A 22032-nucleotide genomic window follows, 5' to 3' on the forward strand; every position below is an offset into this window, starting at 1 on the left:
GTGACATTGAGTTTTTAAGATCTCACCAGACTAGACTGAAAATGTTTTTGCTTGATTGAAACTCTCTTTATTAGCGAAGCATTCCTGGTCCAAGTTCTCCCGTGTTTTTCGTATACAGCAGATAAAGTAATTATTGAGCATGTCACAAGTTTTCTAAGAAAATATATTCCCACTGCCTCGAAATTCTGACCAGATGTGGGTAACGAGCCAGGGGGGCAGGTTCGTCAACAACAAAGTCGTCAATCCTAAATTTGAAATCCAGGTTCAATTTTTCTTCTAATGGAGATGATATGTTTTAACTGAAGAGACTTGCAAGGAGACATGAGTGGAGAAGGTCCAGTAAAAGAAAATTGTGTCTGTAACCCTTGGATCAAAAATGGTCCCTAGGTGAATGGCAAACAAGCATATGGGAATCCCGAGGACACCACTACACCACTCTAATCAACCTTATGCATTTTATCTATGCTGTCTAAAAAATTGCCACTGCATTATTCATCGGGAAACTGAATTTACTTTACCCAACCCACTCACCAAGAGCCAAACATTTAAAAGTCAGAGGCACCTTCGTGGGATGCTGGCAAGTCAGCCACTCCAAACCCAATGCACTCAAGCACACATGCACGCACGCGCACACCCAAGCACAGCTGCCGAAATACTGTAAAATGATGCATGCACCAAAGTTACTCTTTTTATGCCAGTGTTTCCAAACAAACAATCTGATGCCTTAAGAGCACCACTATAGGTATAAAAAGTATTGGTTAACAGAATGTGGGTTGTTAGAAAGAAATTGATTAAATATTCTTTAGACAATAGTCAGACATCAAATACATTCAGTTTCATTCAGTTTTATTTATATAGCCCCAAATCACAACAACACTTGCCTCAAGGTGCATTATACTGTAAGGTGAAGAGCCTAAAAGAATACAGGGAAAACCTCAACAATCATGTGACCCCTCTGAGCACGTCCTTTGGTGACAGTGGGAAGGAAAAAACCCTTTTAACCGGAACTGCTGGTGGAACAAGGCTTCCCTGTTACAGGGAATAATGAAGGACATTTCTGTTACTGTACATCTTTAATCACATTCTTTGTTGTCTTTATTTTATTGGAGATGTATAAATGCACACAAGAAATGTCAAACCTTAGTAGTAAAGTATTATGTATTATTTTATAACACACACACACATGCACTCATAAGCATAAAAACACATATATAAACCCCAAACAGAAAAAACCCACACTATAAAACTATATATACACTAATTCTTCTTTACTTATGTTTTTCAGGTCATCCACGTTTTTTCAATCAGCTCTCTTCAGGTTTGGATGTGATTGGTGTGGCTGGCGAGTGGTTGACCTCAACAGCCAACACGAACATGTAAGATCTCAAAAAAGTCACATTATACAAAAGTTATACATTGATTTGCATGTCATTGAGAAAAAATATTGAGGGAAATAAGTATTTGATCTCCAATCAAAACATGACTTAGTACTTGGTGGAGAAACCCTTGTTGGGAAGCACAGTAGAATACATCTCAGAAAATCCTTTAGGCTTCCTGGCTGCCTAATGGACAGATTTTCTATCCGGTCGTTAAGTCTGACGTCACTAGCCGTGTCGGGGCCTAAACTCCGCTGCAGGTCCATATATCAAACGATCACTGTGGCATTACTGAGAGTTGAAAAACTGTCTAAAGTCTTTCATCTTTAATAAAATGATCAGTGTTCTGCTCTACCAGGTGTAACAATTGAGTTTAACATCCAGGCATCCATGAAAACGGAATTTATGACATTTAACGGAGTTAGAAGTTAGCAGGAAGTTAGCTCGCTAGCTTCCATCTAAATACAATATAGCATGTCCTGACTGCGGGGTTTTGGAAACAAATTCAAACGTACAGCTCTGTTATCACTTCCAGCATAAATGAAGACAGAAAACTAAACAGCAGTGACGTTTGTAGGGTTACTGAAGTTGAGCTACCTGGTATATAATGATGTGCTACGTGACCGCTAGCGACACAGCTATGTTAGCGTAATATAAACAAGCTAACTTTTTTTCCACTCGATAAAAGTTAACATGAGTGTTCTAGGTGGTCAGGAACAAATGTAATCGCATGGCAGGATGCTGTAAAAGGACCAAACTTCAGCCAGGAGAACAACTGAGATAATCCATCCACAATACGAGGTTAGTCATTCATATACTGCTGCATGGGCTGGGCTGTAGTTACATCCTAAGGTTTTAAAAACTGAGCCTAAATAAATGATTAGCGGTAATAAAAGCCGAGGGAGGTCAACAGTGATCACTGACTGTTTTAGGGGCTTTTTGAGATTAAATAGAAGAAAATACAAAACATTAAACATGTTAACAACACAAAAGCCATATTAAACGCAGACTACTTTAGGCCCGGAAGTAGGATTCGTCGCGTCATCACTTAACGACCGGATAGAACTAAGGTGTGTTGTGCGAGTGTTTTAGTGTGAGTGGGTTTATCTATTGCTTTGTTCTTGTACAACGCTTTGGGAAAACTTTTTAAAGTTTTTAAATGTGCTATATAAATAAATTGGATTTGGATTTGGAACTTGTTAAATGTAGAAAGCTGTCTATAAAATCAGTTTGTTCCATTCCAACCTGGGCAATTCTAAAAAATTGTGAAGGAACATCAGTGACAAGCTTATAAACCTGCACAAGGCTGGAATTTGTTATAAGACCATCAGTGAAAAGCTTGGTGAGAAGGTGGAAATGGAGGAAATATAAAATTACCTTTGACCTTTGCTTGTTAATGATCTGAAGGCAGCTGGAACCACGCTCACCAAGAACACTATTGGTGACACACTAAGCTGTAATGGATTGAAATCTTGCTGCAACTGCAAGGTCCTCCTGCTCTTGAATAATCAAGACCCTTCTTATCTTAAAGACCTCATAGTGCGACGAATCCTACTTCCGGGTCTAAAGTAGTCTGCGTTTAATATGGCTTTTGTGTTGTTAACATGTTTAATGTTATGTATTTTCTTCTATTTGATCTCAAAAAGCTCCTAAAACAGTCAGTGATCACTGTGACCTCCCTCGGCTTTTATTACCGCTAATCATTTATTTAAGCTCAGTTTTTAAAACCTTAGGATGTAACTACAGCCCAGCCCATGCAGCAGTATATGAATGACTAACCTCGTATTGTGGATGGATTATCTCAGTTGTTCTCCTGGCTGAAGTTTGGTCCTTTTACAGCATCCTGCCATGCGATTACATTTGTTCCTGACCACCGAGAACACTCACGGTAACTTTTATCGAGTGGAAAAAAAGTTAGCTTGTTTATATTATGCTAACATAGCTGTGTCGCTAGCGGTCACGTAGCACATCATTATATACCAGGTAGCTCAACTTCAGTAACCCTACAAACGTCACTGCTGTTTAGTTTTCTGTCTTCATTTATGCTGGAAGTGATAACAGAGCTGTACGTTTGAATTTGTTTCCAAAACCCCGCAGTCAGGACATGCTATATTGTATTTAGATGGAAGCTAGCAAGCTAACTCCCTGCTAACTTCTAACTCCGTTAAATGTCATAAATTCCATTTTCATGGATGCCTGAATGTTAAACTCAATTGTTACACCTGGTAGAGCAGAACGCTGATCATTTTATTAAAGATGAAAGACTTTAGACAGTTTTTCAACTCTCAGTAATGCCATAGTGATCATTTCTTCTTGAGCTCTCAGCGAAGGCGGTCGCACTTTCTCCTCTCCTCCTCACCCTTATCTTCCCTGCTTCGCCTCTATGTCCTTGTCTTGTCTTGTGTGAATTTACTTTCCCTGGAACAGTCTCTCACTGTCGTTCTCTAAACCTAAAAGAGAATTATGGATTTGATCAACTGGTCTCTGAGTGCTATTGACACCCTTTTCTCAACGAGAAGTCGGGGCTCGGGAGAGCCTGAGTGCCCTGGAGGGACTTTCCCTGCCGGTTACACGATGGACGGGTGGCAGAACTGGAGGACCGTGTGCCTGGCGGGACTGTCGATCGAGGACGCTGAAGATATCTACCTATTCGGAACCATGATAACAGGGTTCATGCTGATCGGCGTTGGCTTAGCCCTGGTTTATCAGAGAAATAAGAAAGCGGAACCGGCTGTTCAAACCCCCACAAGGCTGCCCGCTGGATTCGAAGCGACGGGACGAGGTGCGACCTCTCACAACGAACGTAATATGGTCAACACCTTGGAGACGCTTACAGCTGCTGTGAAGGCTCAAAACAACACCATTGAGCGTATGAGGGGAAACATCAGAGAGAGGCCTGCTCAAAATGAGACCCTTGAGCGACAGTTGGAAAACATCGCGGAACGGATCACTGCAGTTGTGAGGTCTCAGAATCAAAAGACTGACAACACCACGGAACAGAAGTTTGATACCATCATGGGGAGGCTCGCAGCTCTTCAACGGGAGATCGAGAGACCAGCCTCGGAGTGCTAGAATTCGAGCTGCTCACAAAGGAGAAATCAACAATATTCAACATTTGGACACCACGGCCCCAGCTGCAGGCCCAAGGCTGGAGCCCACCAAAACAACTCCCTGATAACGACTGTGTGATGACTATTCTTCCCGCCCCATGAAGGACACCTGGATTGGCTGGAGGACTGTTTACTTAGCCTGATAGGCCGAAGGACACTGTCTCAGCTAAACTATGGACACGCACACACACACACTTACACTGATAAGCACTCACTCATCCCCCTCCCTTTCCAACGCCTTCGATGCTTGTGCCCTACCGGGGATGATAGCAGTCAACTGGACCAGCACAGATGCTGCAGGACTGGATGCGCTGTCTACGCCGGCTCTCTCTTACCCTTTACCCGCCCCTGTTGCTTGTCTCGTGTTTCTATGGTGTATTGATAGTCATGTGCTTTTGTGCTGAGGTGTTTTTTCTTTTATCAAACTGTTCTCCCACTAGGAGCTCAGTCTGAGTGGAGTTTTTTTCTCCTCCTCTTACCTCATGTAGTGTATTTTCGTTGTTTTTTTCCTATCAGCCTACCTTCTGACATGTCTGCCCAATGTGATGTTTGTGTAAAGTTGGTCAGAAGGTTCCTTTGTGAGTGCGCATGCGCCATTAGCGTGCTGCCTGCTGTAACCCCTAATTTCCCTCGGGATGAATAAAGTATTCTGATTCTGATTCTGATTGATATATGGACCTGCAGCGGAGTTTAGGCCCAGACACGGCTAGTGACGTCAGACTGAACAACCGGATAGGAGCCAGAGCCTCCAGCTTTCAGGCCCCTCCTCTGTGATTTGAATTTTTAATTCATTAAATAAATATGGACAATCATTTCAACCAGGAAAAAGAACTGTTTAAAGAAATAATTGAAATTACCATTACACCGATGCCGATGAGTGTGTGTAAACCAGGGGTAGGCAACCTTTCTGATGACGAGTGCCATTTAGAATTTCTTCAGAAGTCAGTGTGCCATATGATTGCATTAGCAATCAATTTTAGAACGCTCTATATTAACAGTTACAAACTATATAGAAAAACTTTATAGAATTATATTTGTGCACAGATGTTGGCAGCTATCAGCGAATAGTTATCAGCTATTTTGAAACAAAAAATACTTTTTATCCATAACAGCAAATGAACTGTACAACAGAAAATGCAAATGCTATTTACGGTCTCCTCACAACAATAATAAGAAAAATAAACTGGGCCAATATGGCATGTTTGTTAATACAGAGACACACATGTTAATGTGATCTCTGGTCTCCCACTCAGAGACACAGGTCTCCGAGTGTCCAGCATTCAGAGGCTACCTGAGGACTCATGTGAGAGAAAATCTGCTCACACAGATATGTAGAGCCAAATACTGTCAATAAGGCCTCTGCAATGTTCTGAAGACAGTTAACTTTGTCAGGTAGTGATGTCCAGCAGGTGAAAATGCAGCTCCATGAACACGCACAGCTATGGATTCCAGCTGCTTCAATGTTATATGTATGATTTCTATACATTTTACGTCAGATAAAAACTTTGGTTGTAAGCTTCAGATAATTATTTAATAAAAGCGAGACATTTTAAATGAGAATAAGAAAGTGTTTCTTTGTGCCCCCCTTTCCCTGTTAATGCCCTACCTGGACCCCTGGCAAAACTTTGCTAGGCCCGCCCCTGCACAGTTACCAGCTGTCAGCTGCTTAGAAAAGGATCCTGGTGTTATTTGTCTCTCAGAAACAGTTCATAACTTCCCTTCAACTCATTCATGTCACCTAAAAGGTAAACCTGTTTCTCCATCACCTGTTCAGCTCTGATGGTTCAGTAAGGACATCTCCTGGTTTCATCTTCATGTTTCCCTCTCACCACATATCCAAACCGACATCATGACCAGCAGCTTTACAGCTGTGGCTCCAGCAAACATCAGCTGATACTAGAAATTAATATTAAATAAATTCTAACAACAGCTGATCAAGCTTAAACGTGCTGCTGTTGTTTAGCGCGACATCCGCTGGTTTCCTCTTTCTGGAGCAAAGTGGGCGATAAATAAACAAGAGAGAAAAGCCGATCAGCTGATCATTGATCAGTTTCATGACTGAAGTAGCAACAGGAGAGAGAGGGGAGAGAATGAGAGAAGAAGAGGAAGCTGTGCAGCGTAAACACAGAGTAACTCCAGCTTTGTGTCTTTTTCCATTCTAGCTGAAGTTCGGGACAAACTGTTCTTTTTCAGCTCAACATGAAACGCGTAATATTTTCGCTCAATACGAGACGATTCCATCTTTTTACGGGACGGTTGGCAACTCTACTAACTAACCTTATGAATAAAATAAATTTCACTATCAGTAACATCATAGCACCCACCCAGCTGTATAGAAACTCCGTCATGCTAGCTAGCACGCAGCACGAGTTATTGTAACTGACTGTAAAAAGTCAGCACAACGAAAACAAACTCCACCTAAACTTGGTTTATATCTGACCCAGATAGACTGCAGGTCATAACTTCTTACCTGAAGTTCAGTTCACCTGACACTCGGACCTGCAGCTGCCTCGGGGCTCTCCTCCTGCCTCCCCTTTCTCTCATCCACCTGCTGGCCTCCACCACTTGCTAATGTTACTGAATCTGAGGAAGCACCGCCATAGCCACCACCAAACAACTGAGTTATTTTTACACACTGACCAGCATCTGGCCAATCCACCACCTTTCATTGTTTATACCGTTACAAAGAAAAAAAAAGTCACCGGGCCACCGAGCAAATGCCCGGTATGCCCGATGGCCAGTCCAGCTATGGTCGTGCCATCAGTTAACCCTTCGCGTGCCAGCTGTGGCATGCGTGCCTAGGGTTGCCGACCCCTGGTGTAAACTTACATATTAATGTATGTATAGTCCAAAAAAATGGATGAACACTTTGAAAATGCATACTCTTGCCACAGAAGGCATATGAGGCATTGTTGTGCACCATGAGGAACCCAGGACCCACTGCACCAGCGTAGGCTCTGACAATCCAAGGATTTCTTTCTGATGCCTAATGGCAGTCAGGGTGCTGTTGTATTCATGTATCCACCTTGAGGAATCACCAGTAAAACACTTCTTTCTTCAATTATTATTTATTAAGACATAGACATAGAATGATTAAATATTATCATGTGCATGAATCTCTTTTGTTCAGAAAACCACAGGCTGTAAACCAGTTAGCGGAGTTCACAGAGTTTTATATGAGAATGTGCAACTATCTAAAACTGGCTGGGAGATGCTGCTTGTTTTACAGGCTTTATTTGTAATAGAATTACATTTCTATGTAATTCTAGAATGTACATTTCTTTACCAGGTTCACATATGAAGTTTCGCCTGTTTTCCTCCTCATTGAGGAGGCTCTGCTGAAAAAAATGCGAAGCATTGTGGGGTGGGCTGATGATGAGGGTGACGGACTCTTCTGTCCAGGTAAAAAAAGATATGACAAAAATCTGCTTCAAGAAGTTAAAAGTAAACACCTTTAGATATGGATAACTGACTAATTAAAGAAAAAACCTGAACCTTTGACCTCTATGAATGATAAAGCTATTTTTTTATATATTATGGTCATTTTATGCACTAAGGGGAATTTTTACTGCCATGGATTTTGTCAAAATGCATGCACACCATGATTTACACTCTTTACAAATCAGTACAAAATTGATTTGACTTTGAGTTTAGATTGAGTAAATTGAGTTTAGAGTATCAGTAGTTAAAGAAAGGTATACAATGGACTAACTTTCTACTTGCATTCTATTTTCTATAGGAGGCACGATATCCAATCTGTACAGCATCCTCTTGGCCAGGTATCACTTCTACCCAGAGGTGAAGACCAGAGGGATGGGAGCTCTGCCTCGGCTGGCCATGTTCACGTCAGAACATGTAATCATAACTCGCACACTCTTTCAATCTATGGGCGTAAGCCCTGCAGCTCCACATGAAAGTGGCATTATTTTGACTTCTTGCATTGTTTCTGGTCTAACATGTCTGATGTACATTTTTGTGTTTAATAAGACCTTCAAAAGAAGTTACAGTACTTCAGTCCAATTACAATCCAAGTTTCAAGCCACCCCCCCCCCCCCCACCCCCCATTTCTTTGTATTTTGCTAGGAAAGTTGTAAATAGGTTCAGTGAAGCATGTGCAAACATAAAGGGAAATATATATGTAAAATGATATAAGAAAAACCAGAGTTTCTACAATTCTAAAAACTAAAAAAGAATATCACTATTTTTTATGAGTACCTTTATTTTTCAGCACAGCCTGAACAGGAAGGCATTCTTCAGATGTCTTTAAGTAGTCTTCAGAAATCCATTCAAAGGTCTACTTTTAATATTCTCCATCTTTTGTTCTGTTCTCTGTCAAGATGATCCCAAACTGCCTCAAAAATAAGATCAGGGTTATTGGGAAGCCTGCTCATCACTGATAGTCTTCCCATTGTGTGTTTCCAGATATGCTGTTATCATTTGAGATTATTGTTATGTTAAACATGCAGACTGGCTGTCAAGAAGGTGGCTTCTTGGTTCATCTGCTGAACTAGGTGCCCTGTTTGGGCTTGAATGGTACATATGCCAGCATCAAGTAGTGTGATGCACTAGCTAAAACTTTGAAAAACTCTCAGAAAGCTGAGCTGCTCAAGATGAGCTCTTTTAAGAATTTCAGGAAAGTTTGGTTCTTTGGAAGCAAAGTGAAAATACATAACTAGGCCAATGAAAAAGAAGGGTGGCACTGGCTCAAAACCTTTGCACTGTGCTGTTTATGGTTGGCTGTTTTTGTCAGTGCAATATCCTAAAATGGCTTGTGTGCAGCACGAGTGAAACACAATTACAGAATAATAAATATAAACGAGCACCTGCAAATGCCTTAATGGAACCACTATGAGCACTTCTTTCAGTTGAATCAAAGGGTTAAGTCTTTTTCTTGATATTGAAGTGAGACAAATACAGATGAAAGGCTTTCTCTCCTTCTATTCAGAGTCATTATTCAATAAAGAAATCTGCAGCTGTGCTGGGCATAGGCACTGAGAATGTGGTTGTGGTGAAATGTGATGAAAGGTGAGTAAGGTGCATGCTAACCACACCTGACATTAACACGGCCTAATCAAACATGTTTGCTCACCTGTCCCAGTTTGTCTGTATTCATTTATATGTTTTGCTAAAATTGTTCCAATAGGAGAAGATATTTGATATTATGTTTCATAGATATTAAAAAACAAAAGACAATAAAAATATTTTTATAGTGATGTGTGTCATACATTATATTACATAATTTCCTCTGATTCTGATCCACTATATTACAATATATTGCATATATTTGGCATAAATAGATTTGATTTTCATGTGTTATAGATTAATGAAAGGGAATAGCACATTTCTATTTACTGAACATGTATACACTTTTTGTTTAAGAGGGAAAATTATTCCTGCAGCACTTGAGACTTCCATTGCCACAGCTAAAGAAAAGGTATGAATGAAAGGTTTTTTAAAAAATACATCAGTAAAAACAATCCTTGTCAGTACAAATCCCTGCCTCTCTCTAGGGTTTGGTTCCTTTCTATGTGAACGCCACAGCAGGAACTACTGTGTATGGAGCCTTTGATCCCCTTAATGCCATTGCAGACATCTGCGACACACACACACTCTGGATGCACGTTGATGTAAGTGCTCTCTACACCTCTCCCTGCTTTCACACAGAGGACATTATTTACAGTGTAACCTTTGACCTACACCAAAATGTTTTCCTAAAATCAAATGGATTACAGTGCGCATACTTGCTTTTTGTTTTCAGTATCATGTTTGGACTATGTAAATAATTTATGCACCTACTTCAGGAGTAATACAATATACACTCAAACCAGTCTCTCTTTGTGCATAATTGCATATTATTACATTTGAGTTGAGTCTTTCATGCACCAGTTTTATTTTCCGTTTTGTGTGTTTGAGAAAAGAGAATCTGAAATCTAAAATCAGGAAGTACAGATTGCCGAGTGTTGTGTGCACACCACTAGCATCATGCAAATAAATTTGATGTTGTGCAAGTTTTCAAATTACTGCTACTTATAACATTTAAAGTACTTTTTGAGACAGTTTAATTAAATTTTATTTACATAGCCCCAATTCACAACAACATTTATCTGATAAAGCATCCAAATGCGACTTAGAGTCACATTTGACTCATATTCATCTTGCCATAACCAATTTTGTAAGGAAGACTGAATCAATATGTTGATCATTTACTAACAAGGACCTAATATTTGGTAGTCCACAGTCCTGTAATTTACTCTTCCTGCTCCCAAATCTAAATAGTCAATTTTTAAGGGGTGTGTAATAAATTCTAGAAACACATTTGTAGAAACATAGATGGTCTATCTAAAGTGCCTGTATTCTTTGATTCTGTCCCTCCAGGCAGCTTGGGGTGGAGGCCTGCTGATGTCAGACAGACACAGAATGAAAATGGAGGGCATTGAACGGTAACTATCCAAATATTCCCAGTGAGTTCACACAGCATATTTCCACTGGAACAGCACTATTAAGAGCCAACAAGCAATTTGAGAGCCAGCTCAACAATAAAGCAAAGCAAGGTTTCAAATGACACTGAACATAATGATTAGTTGAACTGAAAAGAAAATAACATACCCACCATCCAGCTTGACCACAGGAAGCATTTATGTTATATTGCATCGTGTTAGTACAGAACGTTTAAAGTGCATCATTTTTTTTATTATCTAACACACAATGAAACCCCTCCTTTATTAAATGTCCTGCCAGATGGAAAAGCCATCTGTGTTTATCACTGAGCCTCTCTTTGAGGCCCTCCCAAAATTTAATTGAAGGTAAACTCAGTGTGTGTGCATTGCACAAACTGAGAAAAGAAATTTACTGGTAAAGGTAATGTTGTGTATCTAATGTCAAACTTCAAAATAAAAAAAAAGATATTAGCAGATTCAACAAGCTTGTGACAATTTACATCCTATTGCAAGATCTTCTTCATATGTTTTTCACATGTATCCACAAGCAAACACATCTTTTCCAATGCCTCCCGGGGCCAGGGGTGAAAGGGAGAACATCTGGTTTAATTGGCTGTACCACCAAATCTGTTATTTAAATATAGACATGTGTGGTATCCATAGAAACGTCAGAATCTCTGTGCAGGAAGTGTACTTCGATACCAGTTTACAAAAAATCTTTATTTTCTCTCTCTATTGTAAGGTCGACCCACTATTCTGCCTTTTTTGTTTGCTTATTACACACCAGTCTACCGTTGTGTATAGTATTTTTGGCCACTTGTTTTCTTTTTCCCCCAAAAAATGACCTCTGACAAGAAAGCCTAATTTTTGCTATTGAATACCAGATTGCTTCACCGCAGCAGCATTGATCTTTGCACAGGTAATGTCCATATGTTGATTCATTGTTTTCTTCAGTTTTTGATCTACAGTAGCATATTTTCAAGGGAGCTATATGCTATAAAAAGACCAGGCCAAGAAAAATTCCTATATATTTTTCTGTTTTATCCAGTGGCATCTGCTCTGATGCGCACACCTCTGGTTAAGTCTCACAAGTACCAAGATGGTTTTGGCACCAAGATGGTTTACACACAGTTTGTAATTGAAGAGAACTAGTCAATTATTTTTGGGCAGTTGCAGCTGTGGGGAAAAGATCTCAGAAGAAAAAACAACAACAAACAAACAAAAACAACATCAAATTACAGTAACAACAACCTTGAGTAGAGGCCTATTCCAAGAGACATTCACAACACAAACACAAACTCTAAGTTGATTAACTCATAGATCGGCAACTCTGAGATTTCTGTTCCAGAAGACCTGATCAGAACTCAGTCAACTCATTGAATTAGTTCACTGAGTTTGTCCATGCAGAGCACATGTGCGAATACACAAAGAAAGCCATCATCAGTGGAGCTCACATACCATGGGTATGGGACAAATAAGCCATTCTAAATGGATCCAGAACAGATCTGGATTGGATGATGGAATGAAATGACAGAGTTGAATTAGAGTCAGCTTAGCCTCATCCAGAATCGATTTTAGATCTGTCCTGTTGTGCAAGTGGACCCAGACACAGACCCAGTTTGCTGATCCATTATGGAGTCTGATACGTTCGGGTAGTTCTGGTCCTGAGTTACTGGTACCTGGGTAGATTCACTGAAACTGCTTTACGTTACCTCATTTACTGGTTAAGTTAACCATTTTTCTGGAACAGAAAACCAGTTGTTAGTTTAACCTGCTTGGAATACAGCTCAGGTTGGTTGGGCCACTAAGTCCTGATCAAGAATGCACACCTCCACCTGCTGCATAGTACATGGGAACAGACATGACGGAGAGGAAAAATAAAAATATGAATATGATATGAACCATACACATTGCAGTATAATACTAAAAATTACTACCCTTGTGAGTTTTATATCTACCACAACTATGTGCCGCATATTTTTGTTTTCTTTTGTGTTTGTTTTTTGTTTCATTTTCAGAGCATGTTCAGTGACATGGAATCCACACAAGATGATGGGTGTCCCTCTGCAGTGCTCTGCCATACTGGTCAAGAAAAGAGTAAGAGATTTGCTTTAATCTGGAGTCAAGACTGCTATTGTCAGTCTGTATTTTCCTCTGTTTACCACTTTAATGAAGCAGATGTGTGGGCTTCAGTTTTTCTGAGACAGTTTGATTAATTGCTATAAAATGTTGTTAGAACATTAAGAAATAGGTATGTTTGTGGTGTTTTATACAATTTTTAGTTTTTTGTTAACTACTGTAGTAAGTAGCATATTGTAAATAATTTTTGAAACTATTTGAAAACTGTTTCAAAATAAATTATGCATCAGATTAAGTACACACACATGATTTATGTGCATGGTTATGTAAAATTAGGTGTCCACTTTCCGTTTTTGAGCTTTTGACGATTTTTCCCTAACCTTAAAATTTGAGGAGGTTCAAAACTTTGAGTTTTTGCTGCAACACTATACTTGTCTTGTTAATTGTCTTATAACAAGTGCACATGACATGGGCTATAATATATTGGATTGTGACTCAAGAACAAAGAACCGCTCTGCTGTTAATATCTTTGAGCCTACAGGGGCCTATTAGATTTCTAACCCTGCCCACCTAGAATGCCGAGTATATTCCTAAACTTTGAATAACATGGCGAATTCCCTGGTCCTCCAGGCAGGTCAAAAATCTGGCCACTTGTAGACTGAAAAATTGTTTCAGTAGATGTAGGTACATTTGATAACAGGTGCAGCTCAGGTTCACAGTAAAACAGAGCTACACTAGAGCATAAACTCAGCTTCAGGACCAATATCTCTTCCTTTGTGTATAAGGAGGAACAGAAATACACTGCCAGAGTCCCACAAAATGACTTCCAGCAGGCTTTTTATGCATGTTTCTAAACAAACTGTCAGACTTCACGAGGGTGTGGGCCCAAAAACTTGGGCAGTACACTAAGGAAAACAATGGTTGAGGATGTTTGGGCAAGACCAAAATCATTGTGACTGTGTGCAATCAACTTGCAATCTCTTCATCCATGCTCAATCATACAGGAAATTACTAAAAAGTTGATTCTGTTCATCTGGAAGTTGCATTTTCAGTGGGAGAAATTTTTTTTTTTTATCCAAGAGAGCACTTAATGCACAGCTAACTGCAGTTTTTCCTAACCTTATAAATAGTACATTTGTACAGAGAGTGCAGAATTATTAGGCAAATGAGTATTTTGTCCACATCATCCTCTTCATGCATGTCGTCTTGCTCCAAGCTGTATAGGCTCGAAAGCTTACTACCAATTAAGCATATTAGGTGATGTGCATCTCTGTAATGAGAAGGGGTGTGGTCTAATGACATCAACACCCTATATCAGGTGTGCATAATTATTAGGCAACGTCCTTTCCTTTGGCAAAATGGGTCAACAGAAGGACTTGACAGGCTCAGAAAAGTCAAAAATAGTGAGATATCTTGCAGAGGGATGCAGCAGTCTCAAAATTGCAAAGCTTCTGAAGCGTGATCATCGAACAATCAAGCGTTTCATTCAAAATAGTCAACAGGGTCGCAAGAAGCGTGTGGAAAAACCAAGGCGCAAAATAACTGCCCATGAACTGAGAAAAGTCAAGCGTGCAGCTGCCAAGATGCCACTTGCCACCAGTTTGGCCATATTTCAGAACTGCAACATCACTGGAGTGCCCAAAAGCACAAGGTGTGCAATACTCAGAGACATGGCCAAGGTAAGAAAGGCTGAAAGACGACCACCACTGAACAAGACACACAAGCTGAAACGTCAAGACTGGGCCAAGAAATATCTCAAGACTGGTTTTTCTAAGGTTTTATGGACTGATGAAATGAGAGTGAGTCTTGATGGGCCAGATGGATGGGCCCGTGGCTGGATTGGTAAAGGGCAGAGAGCTCCAGTCCCACTCAGACGCCAGCAAGGTGGAGGTGGAGTACTGGTTTGGGCTGGTATCATCAAAGATGAGCTTGTGGGGCCTTTTCGGGTTGAGGATGGAGTCAAGCTCAACTCCCAGTCCTACTGCCAGTTTCTGGAAGACACCTTCTTCAAGCAGTGGTACAGGAAGAAGTCTGCATCCTTCAAGAAAAACATGATTTTCATGCAGGACAATGCTCCATCACACGTGTCCAAGTACTCCACAGCGTGGCTGGCAAGAAAGGGTATAAAAGAAGAAAAACTAATGACATGGCCACCTTGTTCACCTGATCTGAACCCCATTGAGAACCTGTGGTCCATCATCAAATGTGAGATTTACAAGGAGGGAAAACAGTACACCTCTCTGAACAGTGTCTGGGAGGCTGTGGTTGCTGCTGCACACAATGTTGATGGTGAACAGATCAAAACACTGACAGAATCCATGGATGGCAGGCTTTTGAGTGTCCTTGCAAAGAAAGGTGGCTATATTGGTCGCTGATTTGTTTTTGTTTTGTTTTTGAATGTCAGAAATGTATATTTGTGAATGTGGAGATGTTATATTGGTTTCACTGGTAAAAATAAATAATTGAAATGGGTATATATTTGTTTTTTGTTAAGTTGCCTAATAATTCTGCACAGTAATAGTCACCTGCACACACAGATATCCCCCTAAAATAGCTAAAACTAAAAACAAACTAAAAACTACTTCCAAAAACATTCAGCTTTGATATTAATGAGTTTTTTGGGTTCATTGAGAACATGGTTGTTGTTCAATAATAACATTATTCCTCAAAAATACAACTTGCCTAATAATTCTGCACTCCCTGTATTCCTTACTGTTGGGGTGAAGGGAGCGCCATGCATCGCAAAGGCCAAAGTCACTCATATACTCCTTTGATTATATTTGCGGACTGCCAATTACGCTGAGTTCCTGTTGTGTTGAGCCTATCCATTTCTTCATTTAGTCCAAGGCTGAGGTCGCCTCCAAGAACCAGTGTGGCATCTAAGTGTTCAGAGAGTGCTCTGAAAAAACCGTGAAAGAATGAGGGATCATCAACATTTGGACCATATACACTTGCAATACATAGCTTTTTATCACGTATAGATAGTTTAATGATTAAGAATCTGCCCTCTGGATCTATAACTGTATCGAGTACTGTGAAATTAATATTTTTATGTATTAAAATTGCTGCTCCCCTTTGTCTAGAATTATAACAAGCTGAGAACACGTTAGGAAACTCAAGTGTTTTAAGTTCTTTTAAACCTCTAAGAGGTCTGTGGGTCTCTTGTAAAAGGACAACATCTGCCTGTAGTTTTTAAAATATTTTTAACCTCTTTTCTCTGGAGCCAGCTCCATTTAGATTCCATGTAACATACCTTAGCGCGCCCATAGATGTCTGTGTATAACTAGGGGTGTGTCGCTTAGACAGGTGGAGAGAATACATCACTTGTTCGTAAATAAAGAGAAGAAGAGAGAGAAAGAATGTGTGACGAGATGCTCCCTGAGTCTGACTATGTGTGTGCATATTTACTAATATGAGTAGGCTTGGCTTAAGTGTGTGTATCCTATATGACTGTGTGCGCTGTCTGACTGATGTAAATGTGCTGCTGTTGAGCGCATGATTGTGCATGATCGTGCTGTGCGTATGTGTCAAAATAAAGGATGTTGTTTGTGGATGTGTGTGGAAGTGTGGAAGCAGGTGATCGAAGCAGTGAAAGAAATTAAGAAAGAAACCAAGGACAAGGGTGAGCAGCATAAAAACAAGAGGGGAAAAAAACGAGAAGAAAAAAATTCTGCTATGATATCACACTTAAGATGCAATTTGATATTGGTAAGTTAAACAGATGTTAATGCAAGTTTGTGTGAGTGGATAGGAGAAGAGTGTAGCGGATTCTTATCTGGTGTGAAGTTAATACACAGGATCTCTTTGGGGAACTGGTCGTTTACGCTGAAGTCCGTTCTTTTTAATTCCCTGCCGCGACTTTTCACCTGTTCCTTTTGTTTGAAGTGGCTGAATTTGGCCACAATAGGACGTGGTCTCCCGGCCGCTGACCGCATGGGGCCGATGCAATGCACTCCATCAAATACAATATTCTTTACGGTGTCCTCTGGCAGCTTCAGGTGGGTTTTGATTAAGCTTTTTACTGTAGTCTCCGAGTCTTCTCCAGCAGCTTCTGGAATACCAGAAAATACCAGATTATCACGCATGCTACGAGCTTGTAGATCGATAACTGTTTCTTTTATTTTTTTATTTTCTCTATTTGGCTGAGTAACATTGTCTGTGAGACATTTCACCGACTCCCTTAGCGTTGCATTTTCAGCAGCGAGCGTTTCCACCTGCTGCTGGCTGAACTCCAGGGATTCTCGCAAGGATTTAAATTCTCGGTGAAGAATCTCCACCAAGGACAGCCTCGCATCGAAACTGGACAATCGTTGGTCGATTGACTCCAGTATGTCGGCAATATCTTTGCCGGTTGGGGATGTTGTGCCGGGGGAATCTGCCGGGTGACATCTTTTCGACGACGGCATCTCAGATTTGGCCAGGGAAGATGCACTCTGCGCCTTCTTCATTACGAGATCCTGGAAGCACTGATCAATGTAATCTTGGAGAGCCTCTAAACTCCAGGGTGTTGGAGATGATTTAGACAAATGTTGTTAGTTATAAGACAATTGATAAGTGTATTTGGTAAAACTGAAACTTAAAGGAATTTGTTCAATTCTAAACTACCATTCGCTTTAATTTTCCACCAAAATCTCCGGCGTCTGACGTCAGTTACAACATGAGTCGCTTACCTTGCCCGTCACTTCCGTCACTTCCGTCACTTACCTGCCCACATTGGCTCTTGGCTGTTGTTTAGCGCGACCTCCGCTGGTTTCCTCTTTCTGGCGTAAAGTGGGCAATAAACAAGCAAGAGAGAAAAGCAGATCAGTTTCATGATTGAAGTAGCAACAGGTAGCTAATAATGGTCAGCTCCCCAAATTACAGTTTATTTAATAATTAAACTGTGTTTACAAACATACCCATACCCTAAACTCTAAATAGAAAATGCAAACAAAAGCTATCACAAACTGTACTTTTTTTATTTACACAAATACAATAACCTTAAATATTTAACAGTAATAACAATATATCACACCTCAAATTGGTAGTCAAGATTCTAAATCACTGAGCAAAGGCCAGGAAATGTACCAATATATTTTGATTTCATGGCCATCTAAAGAAATGAATAAGTAAATTCAAGCAAGCAATAACACCTCTGAAAAACAGGTAGCCAGTGATAATTAGTGTTACTAGCCTCCTGGACAAATGACTAGTTTCCAAGACAAAGCTGCCACTAGTGCTAAAAATGGTAAATGGCCTGTATTTGTGTAGCGCTTTACTAGTCCCTAAGGACCCCAAAGCACTTTACACATCCAGTCATCCACACACTGGTGATGGCAGCTACATTGTAGCCACAGCCACCCTGGGGCGCACTGACAGAGGAGAGGCTGCAGGACACTGGCGCCACCGGGCCCTCTGACCACCACCAGTAAGCAACAGGTGAAGTGTCTTGCCCAAAGACACAACGACCGAGACTGTCCAAGCCGGGGCTCGAACCGGCAATCTTCCATTTACAAGGCAAACTTCCAACTCTTGAGCCACGATCGCCCTGTAAGCCAGACAAAGGCCTAGTGCAGGCTAATGCCAGTTGCCTATTCAAACAAAAAATGTGATGAATGCAGTCTAACTGTATGCAAATGCAATTTATAGGAAACATAGCTCAGAGCTGAGACCTTAGCAAGCTTCTGGTAGGCAGGCAGGTAGTCAGGATGTAGTGGCCCATCTGTGTAGTTTCCGCTTTAGTTTGTATGAATGATTTCTGCCTCTTTCATCTTCAGGGTCTCTTACAGGAGTGTAATAAGTTGGGGGCCCAGTACCTTTTTCAGACGGACAAACCATACGATGTGAGCTATGACACTGGAGATAAAAGCATCCAGTGTGGCCGACACGTTGATGTGTTTAAACTCTGGCTGATGTGGAAGGCAAAGGTATATTTTAAAGTACAACTAAAACCGCAATGTTGGTGTGGGTGTGTGTGCGATAGTGTCAGTAACATAACCTCTCTAACATAACCTTTAAGTATAAGCATATCAAACATTTAGTAAACAAGAGTAAAATTATTGAAATACAATAGAATATCGTGAATTATTTTTTGTAGTAATTTGTTTTTTGCAAATGGTTTCAATTCCCTCCCTAAACAAAACCAGGTTATGAGATGTCTTTATGCCCTTTTAACAATAACTATTTGTCTCTCTCACTATTTAATATGTGAGGGCTCAGACGGCTTTGGATCTCAAGTCAACAAATGTCTGGAGAATGCTGAGTATCTCTATGATCAGCTGCAGAAAAGGACAGAATTTGAACTAGTCTTCAAAAACAAAGTGAGTGTGCTCTTCACAGATATTTTTCCAGAAATATTGATTCTTTGATAGTACTATATGCCAAACCAATTTTCTGTTCAGTTTGCACTGCAACATGACCTTATGTTGGAGACTGGGTGTACGTGGTACATGGCCATTTAAAATGATGAATGTTTCTTCTATGTAAGTTGAGTTCAGATATTATATTAGAGGTGACAAAGAAGGTTGGACTAAACCTCCACTTTATAACAGTATCTACTGTTACTTTAGCAAAATACTTTTCCTGTCCAGAACACATCATACCAAAAATGCTGGAATGATCGCGAATTCAACATCAAATTTAAAATAATCCTAATGTTGTGTTTGCACAGTATCATGGTTGCCAAACCACTCCATGTCTACAGGTGAAAGATTAATTTCACATCACTCAGAGATCAGAGATCCCACACAACAGGTACCAGATGGTCCTGGAAAAGTTTGTGGCGGGGCTCTCCAAGGGGACAGCATGGTGGGTTTGATGCCACCAGCCAGCAAGCTTGGAGGCAGCCATTACACTGATGGAGGACAACCTCGCTGGGCGGCCAGAGAAGGCGGAGGGTCACGGCCAGCCGGTCCCTGCTCTGAGGACGATGCCACACCTCCTTGTGTTGTGGTTCTTGTGTCGCGGTTCCTCACCCCACGGATAAAAGGAGGGACGCGAGAAAACTCAGAGATCCGCGTACAATTATGCTTCTATACCACCTCCTTTTTGAGTTACATGACGTTTTGTAACACCAAAAAACTGTGTTTTTCACCTCTCACCGCGATCTAATTCTGACTGCTCATGACTCTGTTTTCTAGGCCCCCACTCCCATTCCAGGTGGTGCAATTGGTAATGACACGGGTCTGCAGCCCAAAGGTCATGGGTTCAATTCCACCTTGTTTAACATTTTTTTTCACTATAAATTAATACACTATCACAGTCCTGTAATTACAAGTACACAGCCTGATGAAGCAGACAGAAGCAGCACCTCTGATTGGTGGACTGAAATTGAGCACAAATCTCAGCCTCTTCTGCTGTTTTTATCAGAATTTTCAGATTTTTCACCTTTTTTCAGTTACGTGAGAACCAGTTTGGCTCAATGAGTAGCTGAAAATTTTCAGCCTCTTCTGCTCTTTCAGAAGAATTTTAGCTTTTTCACCTCTTTTAAGCACAATTTTAGCTCTTTAACTTGTTTCTAGCATACAGTTCTGCTTCTTCACCTCTTTTCACAACAATTCAGCTTCTTGGGCCCCCTGCATATTTTTTCTCTCGTCATATCTTTTGTTGGGACAAGAACTGCTTTGGCTCAGTGAGATGAGCAGCTGCTGTGAGATCTGTTGGTGCAGGTTTGAATCCTACTTGTGGCTGTTAGCACACTTCTGCTCTGCTTGAATGCACTCTGCTTTACACTTCAACTGTTTAAACTCTTTTGCATGCAAATTTCAGCTTTATCACCTTTTTTTGCAGAATTTTCAGTTTTTCACTACTTTTCAGCACAATCCATCTTCTTCAGCCTTTTTAACACAAATTTTAGCTTCTTTTCAGCAGAATCGTTTGTTTCGTGGTGTCGCAAAATAAACTGTTTACGGCAATATTTTTTCATCGTTTTGATGGTCACTGTAGTGGCTATATTAATTTCTTAAAGTTCTCTCTTTCTCTTATATTTTATATAACCACACTACGGACGGACAAGCGCCTGTTTTTATGTGTTGTGGTTAGCAACAACGACGGTAACAGCATCGCGTGTCCGCTTGTTTATGTTCCACATAAACCTTTCACAATAAAGCTCAAGATCCTGTTGAGACTTTTCAAAATAAACGGAATCACGTGAAAGAGCAGAGTATTTACGGATGAGAAGTAAAAACGAGCCGCCAGGTGCTAAAAAATAAACCTTAGACTCAAACGTTAGAACAGGCTGTTCCCCGCAGCACGCCGTGTAATAAATACTCACAAAGAAAACGGCGGCTGTTACAACTTATGTCTAAAAATGTATCGTTTCATGCATCGGTTAATCCAGCTACATGACACACAGCTGGAAACACTTCCCGCAAGACGAGCTTCCCGAGATTCACAGAATCTACAGAAAATGTTACATTTATGTGATTTATATCGTTATCGGACGATAGAATTCTTATATCGGGATATGAGATTTTGGTCATATCACACAGCCCTACGTGAGAACCAGTTTGGCTCAATGAGTAGCTGAAAACTTTCAGCCTCTTCTGCTCTTTCAGAAGAATTTCAGCTTTTTCACCTCTTTTCAGCACAATTTTCAGGTTTCTTATCTTTTTTTTTCTGAACGTTCAGCATTTTTTTTACCTCTTTTTAGCACCATTTAGCTTCTTCTTTACAGTGAACATTTTTTCTCTCATTATATCTTTGTTTGAGACCAGAGCTGGTTTGGCTCAATGGGAAGAGCAACCGCTGTAAGATCTAGTGGCACAGGTTCGAATCGAACATGTGACATTTGCTGCACATCTTCCGTACTTGCATGCACTCTGCTTTATTGACACTGCATAGTGTACCCTTTCACATACAGCCATCTTCAGCGAGCACTTCAGCTTCTAAATCTCATTTCAGCACATAATTCTGTTTTATCAGTTGTTTTGCTGAATAGGACCACATTATCAGTGTGATCACCAGTTTTGCTTGCCAGGCTGAGCCATGTTTTAGCTCAGTGAGATGAGCAGCCGTTCTCGGAGCAGGAGGCCCGGGTTCGATTCCCGCTTA

The 22032-nt window shown here is 40.6% G+C and overlaps 2 protein-coding genes across 2 annotated transcripts in view; both read left to right on the plus strand.

The window, feature by feature from the left end:
* Positions 1-22032, plus strand: part of LOC147309145 (glutamate decarboxylase 1-like) — a 37523-nt gene that overhangs the window by 10929 nt on the left and 4562 nt on the right. The window contains exons 5-14 of the mRNA XM_086271584.1: positions 1286-1376; positions 7776-7888; positions 8226-8341; positions 9432-9511; positions 9866-9920; positions 9997-10113; positions 10862-10926; positions 12942-13020; positions 18759-18908; positions 19194-19301. Of these exons, the coding sequence (XP_086127710.1) occupies positions 1286-1376; positions 7776-7888; positions 8226-8341; positions 9432-9511; positions 9866-9920; positions 9997-10113; positions 10862-10926; positions 12942-13020; positions 18759-18908; positions 19194-19301 (974 nt within the window). The remainder of the gene's footprint in view (positions 1-1285; positions 1377-7775; positions 7889-8225; positions 8342-9431; positions 9512-9865; positions 9921-9996; positions 10114-10861; positions 10927-12941; positions 13021-18758; positions 18909-19193; positions 19302-22032) is intronic.
* On the plus strand, positions 3702-5142 carry LOC147309146 (uncharacterized). The gene has a single exon (XM_086271368.1). The coding sequence runs from the start codon at positions 3840-3842 to the stop codon at positions 4446-4448; it is 609 nt and encodes a 202-aa protein (XP_086127494.1). The 5' UTR covers positions 3702-3839; the 3' UTR covers positions 4449-5142.

The sequence above is a fragment of the Aulonocara sp. 'chitande type north' Nkhata Bay genome, linkage group LG18, assembly GCF_057382095.1.
Source record: "Aulonocara sp. 'chitande type north' Nkhata Bay isolate Kocher_YH1m ecotype deep benthic linkage group LG18, A_spYH_male_GT1.1, whole genome shotgun sequence".
Lineage (NCBI taxonomy): Eukaryota > Metazoa > Chordata > Actinopteri > Cichliformes > Cichlidae > Aulonocara > Aulonocara sp. 'chitande type north' Nkhata Bay.